Source organism: Falco naumanni, chromosome 1 (genome assembly GCF_017639655.2).
Source record: "Falco naumanni isolate bFalNau1 chromosome 1, bFalNau1.pat, whole genome shotgun sequence".
NCBI classification, from domain to species: domain Eukaryota; kingdom Metazoa; phylum Chordata; class Aves; order Falconiformes; family Falconidae; genus Falco; species Falco naumanni.
The window spans coordinates 60,216,953-60,243,856 of NC_054054.1; the positions used below are offsets into that span (position 1 = coordinate 60,216,953).

Sequence of the window (26,904 nt, forward strand, 5' to 3'; positions counted from 1 at the left end):
TGATTTTTTTTTTTTTTATGATTATGTGGCAATTACTACTGCATTCTTACAATTTAGTGAATTGTTTTATTTACGCAAAAGGAAGCCACAAAACAGCAGGACTATAACCCAGATTTTTGAAATAGCTCTACTGTAGCATTTTTACTACATAGGAATTACCATGCCATTGATAAATTATAAACAAATATTTAGATAAGTGCATTTGTGCACCCTGCAGAGGGCACTAATACACATATAAAAAGTCCATCATATGCAAGTGTATAGTATGTATTTAAAAAGACACTGTAGAAATGCCTTCAAATACTTTTGAATTCATAAAAAAGTGAAAATGTGAGAATAAACCTGACATGCATTTTTACAATTCTGAAATGGAGATAAGTTTATATAATGCATTTTGGTGCCTATTAGACTGAAATGAAACAAAAATGTTAGTATCTCCAATTATTGAAATTCATAATTCTTTTTTCCAGATTTGAGAAATAAAATGAAGCTATAATATCAGTTCCTTACAAGATTGTTAAAATGTTTCTGTTTGATATTACCACTAGTTATCTTGATTATCGCCTATTATGACTGCCTTTATATTCCTGCTCTTTATTAACATTCTGGTTTTCTCTCTAGAAGTAAATTACACAGATGAGTACAGCACATTCAAACCTGGCATTACTGCAATGCAAAAGGGCAAATGACTTAACTTAGATAAGTCTTTACTGCAGTTTTAAATGGAAATTCTGCAGCTGTGAGAGGGAATGTGCAACAGTAATTTTGTCACTTAATATTCTCATCTTCAAGTCAGCACAGCAGTGAAGCAAGCCTTTTAATTTAGCAGCAAAATAGAAGCAGGTGTATTTCAAATCACTTAACTGCAATGACCGTAAACCACCAATGGTCATATTAGCAAATGTGTGCCTATGTGTTACCTGTATTAATCACAGGAAAGACAGCAGATCTGCAGGAAAGGACAAGATATTAAAGCAGACTGAAATATGCTAAAGTTGGCTGAAATATGCATCTTTTGCCAAAGACTCAGATGCTTTTGCAGGCAAGAACCACAAGAGAGTTTCCACATGCCTTGCAGAGGCTGTGGAAAGAGGGTTTATGATAGTAATTTACTGCTGGATCTACCACTCCATTTTTAAGGCAGGAGTGAGCTGGTCACAGAGTAATTTATCAGTGCTGGTTTCAGCACTCCCTTCTGTGCCACCAAGGAGCAGTATCAGGGCGCATGTTACAACCACAATTCAGATTACCTGGCAAACCTTGTTAACAGCCCAGCTCTGCTGTGAGTCTTGTGGCATAACCCTAGTCTAGTCTTTGCTCTTTTACTGTTTGTGAGTCAGGAGAGGCTCAAAAATCACACTCTTGTCACTGTTGCAATACACCTATCATAAATTCACCGTAACACTTTTAAGGTTTAAGCAATTTTCATTGCCTTGCTACATACCAAGGCATGTCTGGTTAAAATTATCAAAGCAGGCTTTACTACCCCCGTGAAAATTTGGTGTGGTCAGATGCCAGAGAAACCTGTTGTTCATGTCCTCTTAAACTACACTATGTTCGGCACTTTCAGAACAGAATAGTGAACACTGGGCAGCAGGATTGTCATGTCTATGGAGCAGAACATCATACAATTTGATAGTCGTGAAATCAATTCTTTTGCTTTACCATTTTTAAGTTAAAATTACAGGAAGACTATATTTCCTATGTCCAGCTATCAACAAAAGACCTCACTAGGTTCAGAGGTAAGTTGAGACAAAAAAAAAAGAAAGCCTTTCTTAATTTGCATTTTCTTCAGCCCATATCTAAGTGGTATTTCTTTATATTATCCAGTTAACAAACTGTCATGATGCTTACCAGTCCAGCCATTTCATCTTTCACTGAAGAGAACCTGACTTGGAAAGACCTCTATTCTTACATTCTTAAACCTTCCAAAGGAATTAATTTCTGTTAGAATCAATCTTCCGTGTCCTTCAGTCTCCCTCTGGCCTCCAGACATCTTACTACTGCAAGTAATACATTCTGGTTTCTTTCAGCAGGATATTCCCTCTGCTCCTTTCCTTGTTTTGTATTAAAAGTTCCTTTTAAGTAGCTATACTAATTTTTCAAATAATGTTTTGCCAAAATGAAATTGTATTGAGTTACTATTAGTTTTGCTGTCAAGAAGATAAAAAAAAAAAAAGTAATTTCATTAAAATTTCAAATTCAGAAACTCTGCTTGGTCTTTCGCTTTTATCCTAAATCTAAATATAAAACAGGCAGGCAAGGCCAAGAATGACAGTGAAAAGAAAAAATCCTACAACTATAAAAAAGCCTGAAAATATTCCTGACAGCTAAAACATGAAATAACTTGTTGATAAATACTCTTGCTGCACAATATGCTTTATCTATGCATTTTCTCTGCTCCACACTGAGAGTGTAAAAACAGATTAAACAAGTAGTCCATCATTTGGTAATGCTGTTAGGATAAAAATAGTAAAAATAATACAACTAATTTGCCTGATATGAAAAGAAATATTTTGAAAAAAAATATTTCCCTTTGATGTTTCATGAGAAAAGACGTTCAGATGTAACTACCAATCCCACCTCATTCTTTCAACCGTAAATTGGGAAAGGAATTTTTCAAGTTAATCTGGCATTCAGCCACTGCCAGTATTTTGCTCTGTTGATCTTGGATACCTCTTGTGTCTTAGTGTGATATCCAAGTACTTTGAAAGCTTTATGTGCTGATGTACCTAGACCTTTGACCACCATAACATACTTGCTTTGCAGAAAGCGATTCAGAAAAAGGACATGAAAAAGAACGATACCTAGTTACACTGCAAGTGGCGTAACCTGCAGTACTTGCTGTCACGTCTATCACACTTTATGTATCAGACTGGTTTAGAATGATGGTGACGGTGACTTAAGGGCAAAGTCTCCATTTGAGACAAAAAATATACATTTCAAATACATTTCAGCATTTGTAAAGGACTAAGGCTGACTGAAAGAACTGAAAGGCATTTGTATGTGGATTATTTCTGTATATGTCTGCTTACATCTATGCACTAACAGTCTTTTTCTAGCATGTTCACAAAGTACATTTCAAATGTTTTACAAACCTACTATCTAATAGCTTCAATGAAAACCAAGATATTTGGTAAAGAACAGTTACCATAAAACTGAATTCTAATACTTTCTAAGTCAGAACAGCTAGATGAACATAACTCAAGGTACCCATTACTGATATTAGTGTTGACAGGATCAATAAAAGTGTTCTTAATATATCAAAACATTAAAATTCATGGTATGCATATTCAATTCAGTTTATCTATGAATGGAACACATACCATAAGGAAACACTGACACGTAGGTTTTAGTTTGGGCTAACAACTACAGCATGATGATTAATGAAAGGAAAGGTCTCTGGTTGCTTTACCTTTCTGAGCTCATTTGTCCTATCCTTTCTTGCAGTGGTGTGTGCTTATTCATGCAGCTTTCTCATCTTTCCCTAATTTTACAGAATCTTACTTAAAAGTGAAGTTGAAAATACATATCAAAAGAAACTAACTTCTAAAACAGAAGTATAGGAAATACGCTATAAAAAGAAGAACTCTACACAGAAGGATATAAAGGACAAGAGAATGGTCCCTTTTCACGGCCAAAACCAAATTATTTTCATTTTCTTTCCAGTAAGAGGAAAGGGTAGCTGTAGAGTGTTATTTTACAATGTCAGCATAATTAACCATGGATGCTTTAATTTGCCAAGCAAGGTCCAAACCAGCCACTCTTCCATTCATACAGTCCTAATGTCATTTTGTGAATTAATCCTGTGGAACGACAATGTTTTGTAGCATTGCTCTTTGTTTCAAAACACTGCAGTTTGGCATTAACTGTACTCAGTATCATACCTAGGAGTGCCCACCTCATCAAAGCATATAGTTTGGACCAATGTACTTGATTGTGACAGTATTTATTCAAACAGGAACCAAAAAGCCAGCATTCCTGGAGTAGTACTGAACTCCTAAGTTTGGAATGGAATATCCCAAAATTATGTACCTCAGTTCAAGTACAACAAATATAGTTAATAAGACCTGACAGGAGATGACTCAAAGAAAAAATATATATTAATTGCACACTGTGTTATGCACAATTGTACAGTACAAAATAATAATAATGTAAAAAAAAGAATAAATATTTAATACTTTTTGAAAAAAAAAATTAGAAAATACAGTCAATGAAACTAATGAGAATGACTTTTAGAAATGTATCAAGCTGTCATGGTTTAACTCCGATAGTCTACTGTTAGTCTCCACTCTCTATTAGACTTTTGCACTGGCCATATGGAGCTATTAAAGGGTAGGGGGTCCTGCTGATTGCTCCTTGGCTTTCCAGTTGGTGAAGCAGCTTATGGATGGGAATCGGGGAGTCTCGACTGGTGCGATATTGCTGCCAGTGCACCATTGTCATAGCAATCAGCACCTGCTGCTCTTCAGCCTTCAGCAGCCCCACAACAGAAGGGTCCTCTGAGAGATGGGGCAGGATAGACAGGCAGCTGTCTCCAAGGCAGCTATACCAAAAGCCCACCAGTACCCTTCTGGGTCCCTGATGTACGCTTTCCTAAGCTAGTCTACACCAAGGGTGCATGGAGCCTCTGGGCCGGTCACTTCCCCTTCAGGCTTATTTCAGCCTGTTGGGATCTGTCTGCTGCTCCCGATATACGGATGGGTTCTGTGCCACATACAATATACCGTTTAGGCTTACCTTGAGATTCTTGACTGATGATCAGACCTCAGAAAAAGGAGGCTGCCCCCTGGAAACGTCCCTGCTGGGAAAAACTGGTTTGGCTGGTAGATCGAAGAATTTTGGATAGGAGTGGTAGGTAGTACATAATGTAGTTCTACTCTATCTGAAACACTTCTGTCCATCTTAATGACAGGTCTCCCAAGAACCAAATATTCATGAGGTAAAGAAATAAAGCTGTTGACCAGTCACTGGGTGACAGAAATGGTCAACATGTGACTGGTCAGCAGCCATGTGGAAGGGATGAGAATTTTGAAGAACTTCAGTGGAACAAGCCAGAACAAAGATGTTAAGCATATGTGAAGGGCAAACTAGAGCTGACAAATTACTTGCCTGTCTGTGAAAGCACATGATAAAAGGCAGCAGAGTGGCTGTACAAATACTACTTGCTAGACCTTGGTTGGGAACGCATGCCCTTCGCTCTACAGCACAGGTAGACTCCACCTGTCATAATGTCTCATTGTACTAAGACTTGCTCAGGATTTATGGAGAGACTTCAGTGTTCCTCTGTTTAATGAAAAGGAAAATCTTAAGACGGGAATAAAATTATTTGCTATTGCTTTCTCTCACTTTGTAAAAGAGAAAAATAATTTTACCCTTAGCTTGAACAAAAATACTTTTATGTAAAAGTCAAAATGAGGATTTTGTAATCAATAGGTTTTATGAGTGGTTACTTAGAGATACAAATGGAGAGCTAGATGCAAACACATATACTGAGCTCTTTTTTTTTTTTTTTTTTTCCTTCATGCTACCTACCTGTTTTTTCATACTAAACACTGTATTATAGCTAAGAATCCCTTAAGGAATATAAATAAAACTACAATGAAAAGGGCTGTATCTACCATGTTAGTAAGAATTATTCTAGTGTAAAATTCTGCCAGAATTCTGACTCTTCTATCGGTGTTGCACCTAGAACAACAACAGTATATTGCTATACTGGCACCTTCTAGACATTCCTAAAATCTGATTGATTTTGTTAAATTGTCTGAAATCTCTATCTAGTCTTGCTAAGTGTTTTAACGTAAAGCCTCATATATTCTACTAATTTCACATTTTCCATAAATTCTTAGTAAATAATATGCACATTACATTTATCAACTTTAAAGATTCTCCCACAAAAATATGCTTTTTTTTTAATGGAAAGAATTATTTTATAATTTCTATAAATTCAAGTGTGAGGTAGGGTTCCTTCAGTGACTGATTGTTCTGATAAATAGAAGTTTAAGAGCCCAAAATGTTAGCTACCCATAAAGTATTAAAATGCAATAATAAATACTACAAAACATTTAGAAATATTTAAAATAATAAACAATTATATGTGAATAAAACAGCTATATGTGACATTTACAATAAAACTAATACAGAGAAGACTTATTTTAAAGAAGAAGAAACTTATGAGAAGTGTGCCTGTCTATCACAGTGGCAGCTGCAAAGAGTAGGACATTACTCTTAAGGTTAGAAAGAGCAAATCTTACTGTGTTTACATTAGTTGGCTTGTGACTAGAGATAAAAAGAAAATATCTGATCCCCTCTAAGGCTTATTCTTTGCTGTGATCGTTAAGTTCAAAACCAAATCAGGATCAACCTGTGATCTTCAAAAGATGTTGATATAATTTGTTCTGTAGATGAAAATGAAGGAAATTCTACATTCTCTACGGCCAAATTATTTCAGTCTTTCATTATTTTCCCAGAAAAAAAGTATTGGTTTTTTATTTGTCTTTTTTTCTATTATTTTTTAAAAAACTGATAGAAAGCATCCCTTGTTTTCCAAGAGGCTATTTTTCAAGGCCTCAAGACAGATACCATAGTCCTTTTGATATTTTTTTCTTCAAGCACCATCTTTTTCTCTCTTCTCTCAGAGAACATGCTCCTGGACAGCTAATCAATCTCATGGCTCTGGATCCTATTCAGTCATTTACTGAGCAACGGTACACCAAACTGGATTAAGCACTTTGGAGATGCCCTTGCCAGTGTTGAATAGATCCAGAGATCTGCAGGCTCTACTCCTGTTTACACATTCTAGCTTCATATTTGACTTTCTTGCATCACATGATGCTCTTCAGCTTGTGATCCAAAATCTGTCCCAACTCTTTTTCTGAGGACCTTTTTCTGTGGATCTTACTTATGAATTCTCTGAGGTTTTTAAATTGACCTCTGGAAGTCAATTTTATTTTGTTTTGCTGTCGTGTTTCCCTGGAACTTTTAAACAGGAGGTATTCTCATTACATGGTGGTTACCCTTTCAGATTTCCTTCCACCTTCACGTTCTCCGTTCCTTCCCACTGATCAGCAACACTCCTTATGTTAGTTTTTCAACACTGTGTCATGCTTATAATCTATAAATCTTGTATAGACGGTGTCTTGATCTTTTTTTTCCTAACAGATATCTGTCTCTATAGTTATAAGAAACAAGAGGTGCCCAAACATTCCAAAATTCTGTCCCTAGGACCTGTGCATTAGATGATTCTTTTTGTTTATAAAAATCTTCATCTGTATGATTTTTTTTGTTTGGTAGTCAACATTACCACATAGGTTCTTTGCCCTTTCATCAGTGCTCATGAAGTATAAATCGATTTGCATTTTGAATCTTAGAGCAGTTATACATTCTTCAGATGAATCAATTTCTGCATGGATACTGACCATTCTTTGCTTCATTGTCTCTTCATGAGATGATGCTTACCCCACATAATTTCATTTCTTTATAGAATATATGTTGATTTTTGCCACCCTTCCTTCTGGAATTTACATTACCCAATCTGAATTCTTTTACTGTTCTATCTATACTTTTAAATCTGCGTACACGCATACACACTCCTTTACCTTCTGAACCTTGAGCAAAGCCACACTGTTATATACTTTTAATTCAAATACAAAAGCTTATATACATTGATGATATATTTCTAGTGCAAAAATGATGACTTATTATGTTTGTGTCTCGGTGTGCTGAATTTAATGCTGTCAGACACTGTGAAATGTAAACTCATCATTAGCCACAATAAGGGTAGGAGTTTAAATTCACAACGTAGGCTGAAGGCTGTAGGCCATATTTTTGTGGGTGATATAATTTTTTTCTGGAGTTGTTTCCTGTGGGTGAAATTATTCCTAGCTTATAGGAGTCTGCTGTGAATAAGCTTTGAAATGTAATGGAGACTGAAAATGATTTGAATCTATGTTTTTTCACAGCTTTGACTACATACCTACTTTAAAAATAGATTTACAGATAACAGTGAAGTCCAAGATGTTACTGGTGGAAATCTGCCAGCTTTCCTTCTGAGTAGAGTTTTGTTTCAAACTGTGACTGCCACAGACTGAAAGAGTACCTCCTTGTGAGCATTTTTATATTTATTCTTTCTGTTACTTTCTACCTAAATTTAGAGTCAAGATCTTGTTCAGTCACATAAATTTTGAAAGTATGATGCATGTCATGACATATTCTTGTATATTCTCACTGTGCAAATCACGGCTACTAAATATATTAGCTTGTATTGAAAGCTGGGAAAAAAAAAAATGGCTTATGATTAGATAAAAATTTAAAAAGCCACTTTGCAGTGGTTTCAGATAGGATTCAGAGAAAACAAAGTACAGGTCTGACATGTATTACAGGGCTCCCAGTAAGAGGTACATCTGTACATTATTTGGGAAAAGTCAGATGCCTGCAATATTTCCTAAAAATGTAATAGTATTCCTCCTATCCTGAAGGCTTTACAAATGGAAATCTGAATGATCTCATCTTCTAGCATCTAATGAGAATACTGTTCCAGGATGAAGCAAGATATTTTTGTCCTGTAGTATCATCATTATAGATGAGTATTTGGAGCCAAATACTCTTCTCATTGAACTGAAATCCTATAGAGCAGCCTGACCCTTACCTCCAACAATAGAATTTTGTTTCCAGGCAGAAATAAATCATAAGAAAGTACTTCAAGGCAAAAAAAGAAAATGGGAATGATGGAGCTGCTTTATGATTCACCTTTCCCTCCTGTGAGTAGCTATACCTTAAAAATAGAGATGAGTCTGACAGCTGTAATTTAAATGTGCATTTTCAAAACTATCAAAGCCCGAGGGCATGTGAGTGTCAGGCTTAGCTCAGGTTTTAAGAGTTAGAATTTTACTACAAAATCTGAACCCAGTTTATATCCAGTTCCTGCATCAAAACCTTCTGAAAGTTTAGGGTGTGTTTTCCAAACAAGCTTGTTTGGTTTGATTTAAGACTTACCTCAGCTTACTAATAATAGGCCAGTTTTCCACTAGGCTTTGACTATTACACAGGCCATGTGGATTTGCCAGGTATCACACAATTCAGAGCCTTCAAAACTAGGTCTACTTTAAATTGCAGCTGTGGACTCTGCACAGCCCTTCAACAGGGAATGTGCAATATGATTGGGAATATGATGCAGATATTGGCAGTTTTCCCCCAAAATACTAATTCTTACAGTCACCAATATCCAATAACTTAACCTTGGTGTCAAAGCTTGAACCTGAAAACCAGATTCAATATGGAAGTTGGGATCAGTCTCTGGATCACTACTTCCTTCTATCAGAACAAAGCAAATAGTCTCCTCACTAACTTTGGGAGGCTGCTGGCTGTGTTCTGCAAAGGAACAGCTCAGACAAGTATAAAATCAGCTCAAAAACATATACTTTATTTAAAAGAATTAAATAAATTACAGCCCAGAAGGAGAGGGAAGGATTAAAATCTGTCACCTCTTACAAATGATGTTATCATGAAAAAATGGGAAAAAAAAAGTTGAATATGGAAAGAGAGGCATTCAGAAAGCACAGGTTATGGAAAGGTTGACTCTCTAGGTAGGGGATGATTTTCCCCTCCCTAAAAATCAAGAGTGTCTCATTTTGCCAGGTTTTTTGCTTTCTTCTCCTTTCTCCTGCCTGACTATATGTTGGCTCCTTCTATGTCTCTCTCTACAGAACAGCCTTGTAGAGGATTTGTCAGTAGAATGGCTGTAAGAAATTGAACACGTTTCCCTGTGCTGGCAAAACTGCCTGCATGTTTGTCTCACTTATCTGCTTTTGGGTCTATTCCCTTTTCAGAAAAAATCTTCTTTTATCAAGGCTTCTTTCTCTTTACATGCATTCCTGAGACCAATCATTCTGCTCCTTGGCATGTTTTTGTTCAAGCGCCAAAACTCAAAATCTTTCTTTTGCATATAAACTGTTATGCTTAGCTCAATGTAGTCCTCCAACAATCTACATAGTCACCTGCAGGCCGATGTAAGTACATGCTGTGTGTAATCTGAACTGGCTGGATGCATTCTACCCTTAACTGGAAGATATCAATCTATCTGAACAATGTCCCGGACAAGAGATTTATTTATTTAGTCTCACCACTTTTAGCCTACCTATAAAACTTCCAGTTCAGAGGCAGCTTGGAGCTCCACATGTATGCTTGTAATCAGCTCTATAGTTGTACCTCCAGAGTAATGCTCTGACAGGTTGCTCTGTTGCCAAGGTTAGACTCCTGCAACAATATTATCTTTCAATCAGAGCTCTCATACAGACATGTCTGGATCTTAAGTGCTTCCCTGAGATCTAAATAAGCTTATCAGAAACCTTTTTCATTCAGCATATTTTGAGGTACATATTAATGCAGTCATTACTGAGGAAACACAGAAATTCTATATGTGTAATGCATTTTTGTTACTGACAGATGATGATTAAAAAAAATCGGTTCATTCAGTGTTCAGGGTACTGAATTTCTGGCATATCTACTTAAAGGTTTAACATTTTACTACAATAACAAATACAGTTTTACTGTGGTCACTTAACTTGGTTGTGTAAGCCACTTTAAATTGATTAAGAGCTTCCCTTCATCTTGTGTCACTTCAGTTTACAAACTCCACCTGTCCTGAATGGCAATCCACCAATTAAACATGGCAAATCCCAGATCTTTCCCAGTCTTACTGAAATTCCTGTTCAGTCTCTGAAGGCACTAGGTATACACCCACCATAATAACAACATACATCAAACAATCATTTATATTTCTACATTTCAGTACTTGTTATAAATATTTTATTTCTACTTATCTAACCTAATTTGCAATTCATATATATTTCCTCATATATCTGTCATATTTCCTTTTTATAGCCATAAGCCATATATCTACTTTATAATTTCCTTTTAATTATTCTGGAAGACCTTTCTATATTTCAATTATCTGCAGACTCACAGTCCTACAGCAAATTCTTAAAATCAAAACCTACTTACTGATGCACTCCTTTTTGTTTCTCTTGCTACTGCTAGCAACCACGTGCAAGCCTTATTACAACTACAATTCCCATTATGAGATCTATTATTATGTTTGAAATACAGAAACAAAGTAATGTTCAGCTAGTTACATCAACTCACACAATACAAACACGGAGCTCCATATATCTGAAAAGCTTTGTGGTTCAATAAATTATGCAAGCAGTTGAACTCTATAGAACGATTACTAAAATCTTGGTAAAACATTAACTGACAAGTTTTTAACTAGCTTCTTATTTATTTACTCTTAACATATTAATTATCATTATTTAAAACATGAGTTTTATTTGGAAAGGACTTCAGGTCCTGTGCTAAAACAGATGATACCACTCAGACATACAGCAATAAAGGATGACAGAAAATAAACCAGCAGCTAAGTAATAGGGAAACAAAATAAATTAGTTCCTCAGAAAGCTTATCTAGTCTAGATTATTTAGAAGTTACACAGCTTATTTGCTGCATCAAGAAAACACAACTGGATTTGACTGCAGAACAGTAATGGTTTCTGATGTAAATCCTATGTAGTTTAATTTGCAAACTCGTTTTTGCCTTGCCTTTTTTTAAACATGATTAATAAAAAGGTACATCTAGAAGTACAACTGATTTAGAAGAAAGTACCTTGTAACAAATTAAGTTACACTACTGTTTTTATGGGCTTTGTAAGAAAGGTCAGAGATAAAATCATGGTTAAATAAAGAACACTATAACCAAGTCTGAATGAAGTATATGGATCAGAAGAACATGTAGGAGACAATTAAAAAATAAATTGCAGTCTTTTCTTCAAAAAAATATAAAGAGATATTCTTTTCAAAAAAAGAAAAATGTATAATTTGGATAAGACATTGTAAGTTTAATGGACAAAAAAGTCTCTGATAACATGCTTTTAGCCTTAACTGAGCAAACACCCTCAAAAGTCAGAGGGAAAAAACCCTCAGTTACATTGTCAAAAAAAGTAGGTGTTTTGCTTAGGGTATCACTAGGTGACCTCTGCTTTGCTTAGTACTTCTTATACAGTTGCTACACTACAAGTTTGGTTTAAAAAAAAAAAAAAAAAAGACAAACTATACTAACGGAAATGTATAGTGGAAGTTTTTTATAGAAAGAATGACAACCTTCTTTTGTAGCAGTGTTTTAGAAAAGCATACGTTGAGCTAGGCCTTCTTTATCTGTTTTCTCAAAAGTACTGCAGCAGGATAAAGCTGAGCTGTGATATACGCCTGTACTCGCACCAATCAGTGCGACCAATACAGTGTTTTCAAGTTCTGCTACAAGCTCATTTTAGAGAGATCATATTGCAATTAAAAGAAATATAGAATAAAAGCATAGGCCAGAAAACCTGTACTAAGATTTAAAGAGCAGAAGTAAAAGCCAAACAGATACTCTTGCTCTGTAACTGCAGAGGGAGTAGAGAAGACTCCATGATGCTATAGGTGCTGTTCATTCGTTGGGACAAGGTGAATACAAGGGATGGACAGAGGTTTAACCATATGCAGAAAGGAAACTGTGAGCCCTCTAGAAACTGAGCTCCTTATTCCTGCTTGTTTCCCAGGTCTTTGGCAATGTGTTTACTTTATTGTGACTTTCTCTTCCCTCCATACAAAGCTCTACGATACGCCTTGAACTTGCTGGTAGGAGGCATCCCTGGGCAAAGGGGCAACACTATGCCGCAATTCTACTGGCTCTGCCTAACAAAGCAGAGGTTGAATCTTTTTTCTTCTTTCCTTGAATAATAAATTAGAAAGCTTTTTTATTAACACAGTTAAAAGAAAAAGCAAAAGTAAAAACGGAAGGAAAAATAAGGAGCCTGAATTAAATCAGCCAGCTGCCTGATTTTAAATTGAGAGACTCTTAACAGGGAAATATGTATCTGTGATGTCTCTAAAACAAAAAGTGCTACTTCTGACTCCATATTTTTCTTACCTGGGAATTATATTAATATCTAGATTACTAGCCTGTTTCTACTATACCTTTCTTCCTGGAATAGACTGCCTATATAAAAATTCACAAATAAAAAATGTTACAAAAATAATCAATGAGAAGCTGTAAACTTAATCTTTCAAGTTTAAATTATTCAAGAATTTCTTATACTGCCTTATGATAGATTGCTTTTTAAAGCTCTGCATTACAAAAGCATTCTTCTGAATTGAGAAAAAGTCATATAAAGTAAATCTCACATTGCCACAGTAGTTTATAAATGCCCATGAAATGGGCACGCTTTAGAAAATTAATTACCAAAATGCATCATTTATTGGACCCACTTGCAGTGAAGTGTTTCCAAAGAGACACTCTTCACAGCTAAGCAATAAAATAAGGTCAGGTTTTCATTGTAGTACCTCACATAACTACTCGTGAGAGTTTTGTCTCCAAATAAGCACAGCTTATTTTTGGTTTTTTGATACTAATTTTTCTTTTCTTTGTTCTTCCATTGCTCCTTTCCTATATTTACCCCAAGGCAACATGACTATCAAAATGCAGGCTTTAAAAAAACACACTAAAAAAATATCTGGTTGACATTTGACATTATGATGTCTTGCCAGGTTTCATCAGTCATGTCATATAGGGTAATGCAGTCTGATTGATGTAACTTACAGAGACTCATCACCTTTCATGAGTCTGCTGAAGAATTTAAAGGTATCGTACAATCTTGGATAGAATTCAAAGAGCTACTTATTACATGCAAGAAAGATGTTGTTATTTTATTTTTCCATGAAGACAGAAAATTTTTTTTCACCCTTTGGGAGATTTCTCTTCTTTAATTATTTCTCTGGAGATTGTATGGGCATACAACTTTTGGTCTCCATTGGGAAATCTGTGTTAAATAATTTGAGCTTTAGACTGGAGTCAACAGTAAAGCATAGATGTCTCATTATAGATTTATTATTTGGCTGAAGATTAGTACTTATGCTGCAGAAATCCTTTCAGGGTTACAGAAATTGGGATATGAGGTTATTTGGCCTAAGCCTTTCAGAAATGCTCATTGATTTAGAAATCTAATACCGTTCCCTTCATTTTTCTCCTCTAAGAAAATGATGGAAGAGTTAACTTAAAGTGGGCCCTAGGGATTTAAAGCATAAAATTTTGAAACTAGCCTTTTACAGCCTCATTATAAGACAGTTTACTAATGAAATCTGATTTCAACATGATTATCCAGAAATTGGAGAAAATGATCTCAACTTCATTAAATTACTTCTGAATAAAAACAAAAAAAGACAATTTTCAAGTTATTTTTAAAAGTTACTCTTTCAAATTAAAATTACAAAAAACCTGAACAGTTTTTTCTAAACAAACTACCCAAAATGTTGGATGTTAGGCTTTTTAATGGAACATAATTTTTATTTGACTTCATGACCTAAATGACAGCACTCGGAACCTGATAAACCCTCCTATATGCATATTTTCTTTTTGATATTTAAATGCTGTCTAAATCTTTCTTTTTATGTGTGTGTGCACCAGTAATTCAAGTCAATGTTTTAATTGTTTTTCTAGTCCAATGAAACGTTTTCCTGAAAATTCAATCCTCACTCTCATTTAGTTCTCATTTTAGCCACAGAAGGAAAATCAGTTACTTGTACAAACAACTCAAGTGGTGAGATTCTCTGGTAGGATTCAACAGGTATACAGTAATCCCTGAAACTCAGATGAATATATTAAAGCAGCATTAACTATAGGTTTTCCCTAGCCTTTTCTTTTCTGTTGTGGTTTGGGTTTTTTTGGTTTTGGTTTATTTTTTTTTAATATAAATATACATACAGTCAAGTGTATGTCTAGAATTAAGGAGAAAATTCTGTTTAATTCACAGGAACAAACTTATATCCCATGCTAAGCATCACTGAATAAATTTTCATTAGTTATTCTGTGTTCTATGCGACTGATGTCTACAGGTGCTGTGGAACTCAAGCCCCTTTGAAGTTAACGACAGTTGAGCAGTGCTTTGCTTTTGAAGTCCAATAAAAAAAAATAAATTATCTTGACATCTACAACTCATGATTGCATTTCATAACGACAGGAAATCTAATCCTCTGTGTCATTTGTAAGATGTTTTATTTTTTAGCTTATGATAGATGCCTTGAAATCTCCCATGTTTAATATTTACTTTCTCAGTATAATATTCTGATCAAGTTTGAAATTAAGAGGGATTCAGTATGATTCTCTTTTTTCTTCTTGTGTTAATCCAGTTATTATCTTAGGTTTTACTGTGGCAAAATTTTTGTACAACTGCTATCAATGAAGAATTGCTCCTGACTCAACAAAATACTGATGTCTCCTCCTAACCTCAAATTTGGTAAGCCAATACAATTTAATGTACTATATTGAATACTGCAACATCACTAAACTACCTGCTTGTAAAAGCTTTTTATTTTGGTTTAACAGTATTAAAACAACTTGCTTGGTGAGAGAAGATAGACAGAGGTCAGACAGGAAGGAATGGGGAAGAAAAGTTATCCCACATACTGGCAAGCAACGATCTTGAAGGCTTATGAGGAAAGTCCAGTTTGACTCTACTTCCTGGATCTATTCTAATGTTATATGTAGCATTATACAGAAGCAGAACTACCTAATACTTATTTTTAAAAAGAAGCTTGAAGTTGCTAATAATGCATTACTTAGTTTTACAGACAAGAAAGAGATATCTTATAATCATCATAAACCAGAACCATCTTACACTTTCTACAGAACTGAACTTTCAATCTAGTAGGTTGATTTTGAACTCTGTAAAGCAGGCATCCCCAGATACAGACTGACCTAAAGCTAAACATCCCTGACTGGTGAAGCAATTCAAGTTCTGTATCTTATTTGAGATTATGAATATATTAGACTAGCTCAAGTCCAGCCTAAATTCAGATAAGATTTTATCAAGCAGTCAAAGTTAAAGCATTTATTTAAAACACACTTAGGTAAATGATTTATTTTTTTTATAAGCTAACACATTTCTAATATCAAATGAGTTATTGATACATATAGATATATATGTAATGATGATCGTAAAATGCCAAGGAGAACTTTTTTCAACTTATTGAACAAACTATTGAACAAATGTTCAAGTCCAGCCAAGGTTCCTACTACCTACACTTCAGCTGAGCCTCCTAAAGCAGAGTACATACCCTTAATTCACATGGAAGTTAGACTTGACACTTTGTGTACAGAAAAAACAAAGGTCATATTATATAACAATAGTTTTTATCATTGTGAAGGGGCATTACCTAAACAAATGGCCTAGGTACTGCAAAACTATGCTCAATGGTATCATATAAAAGCCAGATCACTGTGATTTGTACCATAGTTTTTCCTGCAGAGTTTAAGTTCAAATCTGCCTGTACAGGAATTGATTTTTAGATTGTGCTGTATCTTTTGGTTGGTCAAGCAATCACTGATGATAAGACTTTTTCCTCACCAATGGTTGAAAATTTTGTTGAAGACTGATAGATTAATTATTACTAATTATAAAATATATTATATTTTTATATATTTTAAATTAAAATATTGTTATATTTTATATATATTAAAAACACACACAAAAAAATAAAACAAACCTAAAAAAAATCCCAAACAACAAACAGAAAGAAACAGAGTTTACTTCCATTTAGAAACCTTATTATTACCATACCTGTTACTTTCAGTCTGTCAGCTCCAATGACAATCTCATCTTCATCTGCAGAAAACAATACTTTTCCACCTTCACTTGCTCTCACTTCAAATCTTTTACACTGGGCCTCCACAGCATCAGCTCCTGAAATCAAGGAAGTGAATGTTTCATCTGTGATATTTTGTAAGAATAAAAGTAATCATTAGCATATATGGAATATCCAGAACATAGGAAATACATGATACAGGCTTGCTTTAAGCCTGGCACATAATTGGTATTACAAAATATTGTTAAATTAATTTACAGAGTAACTATTTCGCTATTGCATATTGGGATAGAATTTAAAGTAACTATAGAAAACATCTATTTCAATGTTCTGTGGAAGTCAACACAGGAATTTAGAATGTGCTTGAACTCTGAGATCTTGAAATGCCAATTCAGGCACAGCTTTCAGGGGTTTGCTCAGCTTAAATTACAGTTTCTTTCCAATGGAAAAAACAAACAAACAAACAAAAAAACCCAACAACGTATGAGCCTATTCCATAAAGACCAACAAATCAACACAGTAGAAAAGTATTTTTCATTCAGTTTTACCGCAAACTTGAACAATGGAATAACAAAACAAAAAAACTCAACAAAGCAAAGAAAAAAGATGAAGGGAGATATCGCAATTTATTTCATAGTCTATGAAACAAGATTCCCAAATGTCTCAAAGCTCCAAAACCCTAAAAATTTTCTGAAATGGGGACGACTTATGGAATTGCATCTAACGGTAAAATAAAAAAAAGGCTGCAGCTACAAAACTCTGTTAAATTTATTGGTTTTCAATTTACAAGTCTTATCCTACTCTTCAGTGTTTTGTCTGCTAAGTTCTGAAAAGTTTTATTTTATTTTATTTTTTTAATAAGTGAAAGCAAAACTTCAGTTCTGAAAATGGTTCTGAAAAACAATGAAGCGCATATAGCACAACCAGCTGTAAGGCAAATTACAACATTTCAGGAAATAATTGCCTGATAATTTTCTCATTGACCCCTGATTAGATTTCTAATGTACATCTGAATGACCCATCAATATATAAGGTTAAAAATCATGGGGAAGGCATTATGGCAAAGAAATCCATGTATGTCATTTCAGTTTATCAGTCTGGTTACAGGTTTGTAAAAAAAATCTGCTTCCATAATGTGGAAGTTTTCTGTTTAATATGCAAATGTACATTACCAAAATATATAATAAGAAATATAAAACCTGTAATAACTAACTTTGGATGAGGAATTGCCATAGCAGCCCTTAATTTGCAGAATCAGCTATAAAATTAAAACAACAATTCCTCTTTCAGATGAACTTACATTTGTACTGTGAAAAATTTCTGGCTATTTTTAATTCAATGACTGTAAAAAGAAAATGAAAATTAATTATAATAATACTTATGATGTCTTGTTTTCTTCAAAATAGACATGTTTATTCTGATGTAAAATTGTAAAATGGTATTTTCTACCTCTCTCTACAATATTTAAAAATATTATTTAAAATGCAATAATCAGGTTGTTGGATTTGTTTTGGAAAAAATCTACATTTTCATAAAGACAGACCAGGACATATTTCAGACAACCTATTGTTAGCCAGGTGATAAACGTTACATCTCACAAACATCCCAGGATGCTCACTAATAAAAGATGTAACAAAGTCTAATTGTCCATCAGGATAAATGTAATTACAATATATATTCACACATAGCTGTCTTACTGAACTCATCCATTACTAAAAATACTTTTGAAAGATCATTTCTGTTTCCCTGATAGTGTTGTCCCCAGGTATATCTGAATTATTTATTTAAAATACTAGCACGTAGCTAATGATGCATGCTAGCAATATGGTTGGGAAGGATACACCATTCTTTTGCATCGCCACAGGTGAAGATATCTTCTTAAAAAGCTGTTAAAAATGTATTTGTATTTGTTATATGAATGCTTATTCTATGAAACCCAATGAGATCTAGACATTAGCAGGCCTCTAGTGAGTTCAACAGACTGTTGTGAGTCTGTCCAGTGGCAGAAACTGAAGTGAAAGTTAGAAGGTCAATTCATATTTTTTTTCAATTTTACTTCTTAGTTTACAGATATGTTAAGCGTATATGTTGTTTCGCAAAATATATCATACTTTTGTTGGCTATATCCAGTTACTCTATGAAACTGGGACAAACACATAACTCAGATTATTGTAAGAACTGTAATAAAACGTATGATATTACTATTTAATTCATTTGGAAGAAAGAGAAAATGTAAAAAAAAATAGGCTTTTAAAATACTTGCAGAAAATATAGATGATCTTTTATGGATGACTTCTGAAGTTTATATAATCCACAGATAATTTACAATCAATTGATAATTTACACACAGCTATGATTCAGTGACCAAAAAGATATATGACAGTCACGAACAAACACGGTTCACAACAGTAAAGCCAAGGTGTAACTGTCTTTACATAGCACAGCACAAAAAATTTTATTCTAGAATGCTTCTCATGGTTAAGAATAGGAAGACCTGTAGAGGCTAAAGATCAATGATTTCTTGTTGGACATAAAAGTTCCAGAAACCTTGTGGTTTGAAGAAAGATATTCAAGATAACATCAAAGTCATTGCTAAAACTATTGATGACAAAATAAGTGGTAGCTTCATACTTTCAATAAGAATGCATGCGGCTACTTCACCATTTCATTGCAGTTAGAAGAACAATTGTTCCCTCTCCATGTACCATCAATATTTTGCCCCTGTGTCCTCTGGAGGGTGAAAAAACAGGCCTATTGCTAAATTGTTTAGGCTGCCCTAATAAAATTGTACACCGCAAGATTCAAAATCCAATAGAATTACTATGGTAAGCAAAGAAACCATTTACATTTTACATAAGCCTTTTACAATGTCTAGCTTTTCTTCATTGGCATATATTTTCTTACTACTACTTCTGTTATTTTTTTTCATAATTGAAAAAATATCTGATGCTATCAAAACATTCCATATTGAGACAGTTTTGAAATAGTATTTACTTTTGGTTTGAGAAAGTTTGTTCTTCATTTTGAAATATTTAAAAAGCATACAATAAAAATGCATTAATTTAATGCAAAATTTATAAAAGCCATTTTTAAATTGACTTAAAATATCTTCCTTTGAGGAAAAATTGGAAGCAATCATTTTTCCTGGTTTAGTCACAGGTTTGACTTCCAGATCTTAAAGACCTTCTAGAATTGTGCATTTATTTTTCTGCACAAGTCTAGTTTTCAATAATATTCTAATTTGCATTTATAAGAACGTAAATTTTGTAAATTTATAAGACTTGTCTTAGAATAGAATGTATTACACTTCATAAGGGCTACATTTTGAATCATTGTTGGAAAGCGTAGGTAAGAATTCTGTTGAAGTAGATTTCAGTTAACGAAAGATATGAATTTTATATTAAACAATAAGTTCATGACTCCAGGTTGGTTAACAACTACCATAGTGTTCTATGTGAAACTCTTGCATTCCAGAACATATTATAAATATAGCACTTGATAGATTAACACAATAATCAAGAAGATCACACACTTTAATATCTTTAAACACCACTGTATACAAAACACTGTATTATTTCCCCCATTTTGCAGAAGGAAAAGACATTGCACAAAACATAAAGGTAACACCAGTCCCTAAAATGTAGGCATATCCTACTGGTAAGTGCATTCACAGAGCTCAGTATCTGGTTTGCCTGCACTTGCTGGACTGGTGTGGCACCCCTGGACTGGTGTGCCTGCTGGGTGCTTGCATTTCCTTTGGAGGGAAACTGCAAGGAGGATGGAGAGCCTTTGAGTCTCACTTCAACAGTCAGAGAGCATACTTCAGTCAGATTTTGGGGAAACAATCTGAGGACAAAAAGCTTAAATTCCGTCCTACATCTTCTGGATAAAAGTCAGTCAGGATATTTGTGCTATGACAGGTAATAAACCCAGGTACACTGAGTGCCTTTTGCTTCAAGTGAAGCATTGTCTGAAGAATGGTTTGTAATAATACTTTGCTCATTTATGCATACAGGTAACGAGAACACAACAAAGGGGACAAAGTTTTTATTATGGCCTGTTGTGATAGAAGAAGGGGTAATGGTTTCAAAGTAAAAGGGTGGATTTTTAGAGTAGATGTAAGGAAGAGTGATGAAACACTGGAACATGTTGCCTAGTGTTGGTAGATGCTCCATCCCTGGAAACATTCAAGGTCAGGTTGGATGGGGCTCTGAGCAACATTATCTAGTTTAAGATGTCCCTGCTCATGGCAGCGAGGGGTTGGAGTAGGTGACCTTTAAAGGTCCCTTCCAACCCAAGTGATTCCATGAAAAGCAAAACACTTCACTCAACTGATTAGAAAAAAAAACCAAACCCCAATACAACCAGTGTTTATTGTCACAGTCTGGGAGATTTGGTTTTTAACAGTGACGGGCTGAAAAGCAAGGAGTCCAGGTTGGTGCTCTGCCTGCCTGAAAACAGCAGCAGCATCCTGCAGTGACAGGAAAGCAAAGCTGAAAAGGCATGGAACATTGAAGCTCTTCTCGTCCTGCAACCAAAGTTATGCATCAGGAAACCAAAGGATAATCACAAATAACTGAATACTAACTAGTTTAATCTTTGTTTAAGAGCCGATGATTGCTTAGCTACCTAAAAGTAAGTGGCATTATAAATACCGTGATGCTATTAATTTACAAACATTAAAGTTTTTAGCTCTGTAAAGAAAAGGGACTAACAGAAAACATGAGAGAAATCAAAGAGAAAAAAGATCTGCCACATTCTTACTCATTATATATCACTGCAAGTTACAGCCCATGTTTCAACAGCTGTCTTTTAAAACTTGTGATGTATTTAGGTTAATATAGCTTTTCATGAAGATTGACTTACAGAACAATGATCTAGACCTTCTACAAAGAAATGCATATATTTTATTTAGATGCTTAGCATCTGTGCTTCTTCAGCATCACAGTGTATGAAAGTACACCTAGCGTTCAGTTAGTCCAAAATATCATTACAGGATATAACTACAATTTTATGATAAAATAAATGGGCTTTTTAATTATGTTGCACTCAGGACTTAACAGTGCATCACTTAGTATTACTCACTTATCACTGAAAGAGTGGTTAGTGCATTCAAGCCACTTGAGAGATTACTAACAAAACATAATACACGTTATGTTTGTCTCTTTGACGTAGAACCAGATGTGAAAGTCATGAAAATGGCATTGAGTAGTTAAACCGCCTACTGAGTAATCAATGCTATCAAAATGGAATTCTGTTTCATTACGTTTTGATTTCCCAGTTGAAATAAGTGTAAGCAGTTGCATGTGCAATGCATTAGTGCATTATCTTTTTAGCTGTAATGGAAATTGCTGTGTTCCAGAAACATTCTACAAACATATATGTCTCATAAAATGTCTGAATCTTTATTATACCAACAAAAATGATGCATCACCTCTTAGAATACTTTGTATGAACAAAGAAAATACTTTGAATTTTTTATCTCAAACTCGTAGAGCAATCACACTATCCACTATGCTTATTTTCAGCAAAACTTATCTGCTTGAATAATGCATATTTCAGTCCAGAGAAATAAGCATGAAAAATCTATCTTTCAAATTCTGTTTGAAAAATTAATTTCTACCAAGCACATGCTCTGAAGTGCTTTCTAGCTGTGCTACCTTATACTGTACTACTAACCTTCTTCATACTAGAGATTCAGTCAGCTTAATAGCTTTAACCACCAGGATCAAGGTATGTCCATGTCAATCTCACTTGTAATCTTGTGTATAGGAAAATTGTTTACTTGTAAATTCAGTTGTATAATCGTGAATTAAGTTACTAAATGTCTGTGAAATTCCATTAATCTAAAGCATATACATGAAAAATGTACATTTCATATTCATCCATACAGCATATATAATGATGGTTTATTACACATGCTTGCTGAACAGTAGTTGTATAATCAAATCTATCATTAAGCCAGCTACATTAAAAATGGTACAAAGCATAAAATTATTCACTTTAGCTATAGTTAAGCTGTCTTAAATGAGAATGTTGACCGATGCATACAATAGGGGTACAGAAAATTATAGTGCTGTAATCCAGATTAACACTAATAGAGAATAAATTTCAAGACAAGAACAGTATCTATGTTGAATATGTACAGTGTCTAGCTTGACTTACTTGTTAAATAATACCATAATAACAACTATGTAGAAGGCAAGCATTTAACATTTTGCTTTTTAAAGTCAATGATGCCCTGTTCTACTTTATTATTATTTAGGAAAAAAAATTATAACCACTGCTTGGAATTATAATAAATGCTACCAAGAACTCACCAGTCTTCCAAGGCTCAAATATGACCATGAAGACACAATTTTAAAGATGGAAGGGTAAACACTCCCTTTAACAAATACGATTTAATGTTGTCAGGTAAAAATCTTGATTTGTATAATACTGTAATTACATGACAAATGTAAACCATTGGTAAGGTTTTGGGTTTTTTTTAAGCAAGGAGATCAAATTTTTGGTATGTGATAAGCATGCATAAGTAGTTTGGGGTGTGGTTTTTTTTTTTTTTTTTTTTTTTTTGGCAGAACTATGAAGTTTATTACAGTGGTAACTGCTGCTCATCCTGGACAGCATATAGTGTTTTTTTTCCACTATTTGGAGAACATTTACAGTCATTACAGCTTGCTGGTCAGTTCAGATTTCCCTTACCAACAGACTGAACTTCACCTCAACTAATTCTGTGGTTATGCATATTTTGCTTTATAATGCACTGTATTATGTTTTTGCTGTAGGAAAAGATATTCAGGTTTTAACTCTTTTTTTTTTTTTCCTAAGTATTTTCCACAAAGTTAATCTCTCTTCCAATTTTCCATAAAGTGATATAATAGAGGTAATAATGCTTGTATGAAACTTGTGAAAATAAGAAACAATATAGAAAGTCATTACTGTGGAGACAAAACAGACAAACTAAAAGTTGTAATTTCTGCAATTGCACCAGTTTCCACCCAAACATACTTTAGTCTTAGTTTTTACTTTTTAAGAATATCAAATACTGCTCATTATTCATTTAGCACACACACAAAAAATGTTTGGGACTTTAACCTTATATATAAGTTGATGATATGTTCTTTCTCAGCAGTAAAGCGCTCTGTTCACACTCCCATCAACAACCGTGAAAGTAGCACAAATATTAAAAACAGGCTGAAGCTAATGTTTGCTTTGCTTTGTCTTCTGGTCTGTTTCCAGCCATCTACAACACACTTCCATTGATTTTCAACTTACCGAAACATAAGTTGAAACTGAGATGCACGGGGAATAGTAACTATCAAGAATACTAAATACACAAGCTACACTTTTTCTCTCTTCTGTTGATAAAGATATTTTATGAGCTGGTGTCAATGTAGATGAACACAACAGTTGTGCCTGATTTCTAAATCACCTTCTGGCAGACAACAAATTCAGACATAGAAATAGATAGGAAATAAATCACAAAATAAAGGAATTACCATAAATTTATGATCTTTGTACATGAAGAACATAATGAAATTCAATGTATTGTGTTCTAATTCCTCAATGAAAGATGGGTTATTTAAACATTTATTAAATGCAGGGTATTTTTGGATGGCAAAGTAACTTTTATGAGAATGTGTTGAAGCTTCTGAAATTGGAGGTAAAAGAGATAAAGCATTTTTAATAAAGAATCAAGCCTGATCTGGTTCTAAAATAAATATTTGTGAAATATACACCTAGAAAAAAATTGTGTTAATAATCACAGGAAAGTTAGACATTAAATTATTTTGGCCAACAGAGGTCTCAGAAAATTTTCAGTGAATGCAAATGCAATAATGCAAATGAAGGACTCATACCAGCTGAATAGAAGCATTGAGGAATTTGAATAAAAAGAGCTTTCAGCTGGGAGCAAGACATCTACACAAGCAAACATTCATGGCAATCAGAACATATTCTGTATTCTGTTTGCTGACGAAGGGAAGGGACCATCTTCATTATATGAAAAAACTGTGAAAGTGGCAGTTAAAAAATAACCTAGCTGGGTCTGTTAATAGTTCATGGCCATGCTGTGGAGGTGTCAGAGACCTACTGCTTTTAGGAGAGGTTGACCTTTGACGTTTCCTAGTCTGAATGATGACCTATTCAGACAAGGGAAACTGGAGCAAGTGCTAGACCAGAAGCAGCAGTGCATGTATTCATTATCTTTTTTAGCATCAGACTATAGTGAATAAGACAGGCTGTTGACATAAATTAGCACAGGGATAAGCTACACATTTATGTAGGATAAAAATACATGAACAAAGAATATTAAGTAGAATGATCTGAATCAGGCTACAGGTATGGTGGTAGCATATTTCTGCCTTCTTCAGAAGGCCCACGGGTAGCCATAGATAGTGATATTACAGGTTTAAGACTTGGTCAAATGGAAGCTTACAGGAAAATTCCACCCTCTCGGGCAGCTCTTGCTTCTAGGAACTTCATGAAAAGATACACCTAAAATATTGCCTATCACCTTGGCAATGGATGGAATATATCCTTCCCTCTGCCTTCCTGGTGCTTCCTGATGGTGGAAAGCCAGGTATGAAAATATAGGTGAAAATTGTGTTAAATTTGCAGCAGACCGCACTCTCCATGCTAATTCTATACGATGTCACAATTGCACAAGAGCCAATCTGTGCTTTTTGCTCCTGCTATCCCTATCACATGCATTTTCTATTGGAGACTTTCAGAAATTACATGGCTAATAATATACCTTTGGTCTGATCTGATACAGCTATTCATAGGTTTCATCAGCTATGAGCAATACACATGGATGAATAAAAGTGAAATGTGCTTGTAGTTCGCTTGAGCTTTAAGTTAATGAATTTATTTTGCTTCTGTAATGGCTAAAAACATATGCATTGTCTGCTCCTGTGGCTTGGCTGAGAGGTTGTAACTTTAGCTGTAATATATTAATCACTTACATGGGTCCTTAGGTAAGAAAGCTAAGCAAGTCAAAGGAAGATATGCCAGGCTCGTCGTATGTGTAAGACTTAAGACTGTATGTTTTGCTCTATTTATAATCTTATTAAGTTTAGTTTATTCAAAACATGAGCTAGATGAATTGAGGCTTGTAGTGAGTATAATGAGTTTCCTATCTGACTAATTTTTCTTATAATACTATAAATATATTATAAACATATATAAATAATATATAAGAACTATATTTAAAATAAGTAACAATACATAAAAATTACTAAATAAATTATTAAATGAAATATATTTAAATATAAAATAAATACTAAATAAATTAAATTATAAATAAATATATATTATTTTGTATTACAAACCTTATTGCATTATCTTTCCTATGGATGTTTTTCTCTGCTGTCCAGGAATCTTTCTTTGTGATACCAGTAAATAGCCACACTATGTTAAAGTTCTCTTACAGCTGCTTTTATCAACTTAGCTTTCACTGACAAGCTCAAATGTCCATCTGGTGTAAATGAATGAATTATAACTTTAATGTATTTTGGAGTAATCCAAAACATGAATGGGAATAACAAATTTATCAATTTTTCTCCCTCATGATGAATGCAATCTGAACAGCACTAAATCCTAAGAGAATTTTCCAAGTTTTCATCATTATTCTCAAACTTAGCATTCTTACCTTTATGTGACACAGTTGGTTTTTACAACTGAAATAATTTACAAAGCTGATCATATACCTTTTGGAAGCTGAGGTTTACTGAAGCAGTCTATGGGCTACATTTCCATGCAACATCAGTGGAAAAGTGTCCATTGCCTTGGTTAGCTGAATTAGGCAAGAAGTTTATTTTTATGTTGTTTGGCCACTACACGTCTTACGAAAACCCAGTTGCCAACTAAGTAACTGAAGTATATTATTTACCGTGTATTTCACTGAAAAGAAATCAGAGTTAAACCCAGACAGAACAATACATAATATAAGGTATATGACTACACGCTGTGCTTATCAGCACATTCAAATCAAATAGCAAGAGCAGGAACAAGACATTAAGGAGACTGTGAAATTTCTTCATTACATAGACGAATCTCAAAGATAAAATAGGAATGTTGCATTTCTCTCTGGGAAATATAACATCTTAGAGATTACAAGGTCATTCATTCCCCTCTCAAACTGTTTCTATTTACCATTATTTATTTCCTTTAGGTCAGATTCAGCCTGACTTTTCTATTGAACGTTGTGAAAATTTCCCAGAAATTCTACTGA

General features: G+C 34.2%; 1 protein-coding gene across 2 annotated transcripts in view; it reads right to left on the reverse strand.

The window, feature by feature from the left end:
• Positions 1-26,904, reverse strand: part of SGCZ (sarcoglycan zeta) — a 222,106-nt gene that overhangs the window by 36,459 nt on the left and 158,743 nt on the right. The window contains exon 4 of one of the 2 annotated variants that reach the window (XM_040582383.1): positions 16,646-16,768. The exons of the other annotated variant lie outside the window; for it this stretch is intronic. Within the exon in view, the coding sequence (XP_040438317.1) occupies positions 16,646-16,768 (123 nt within the window). The remainder of the gene's footprint in view (positions 1-16,645; positions 16,769-26,904) is intronic. 2 annotated transcript variants of the gene reach the window in all.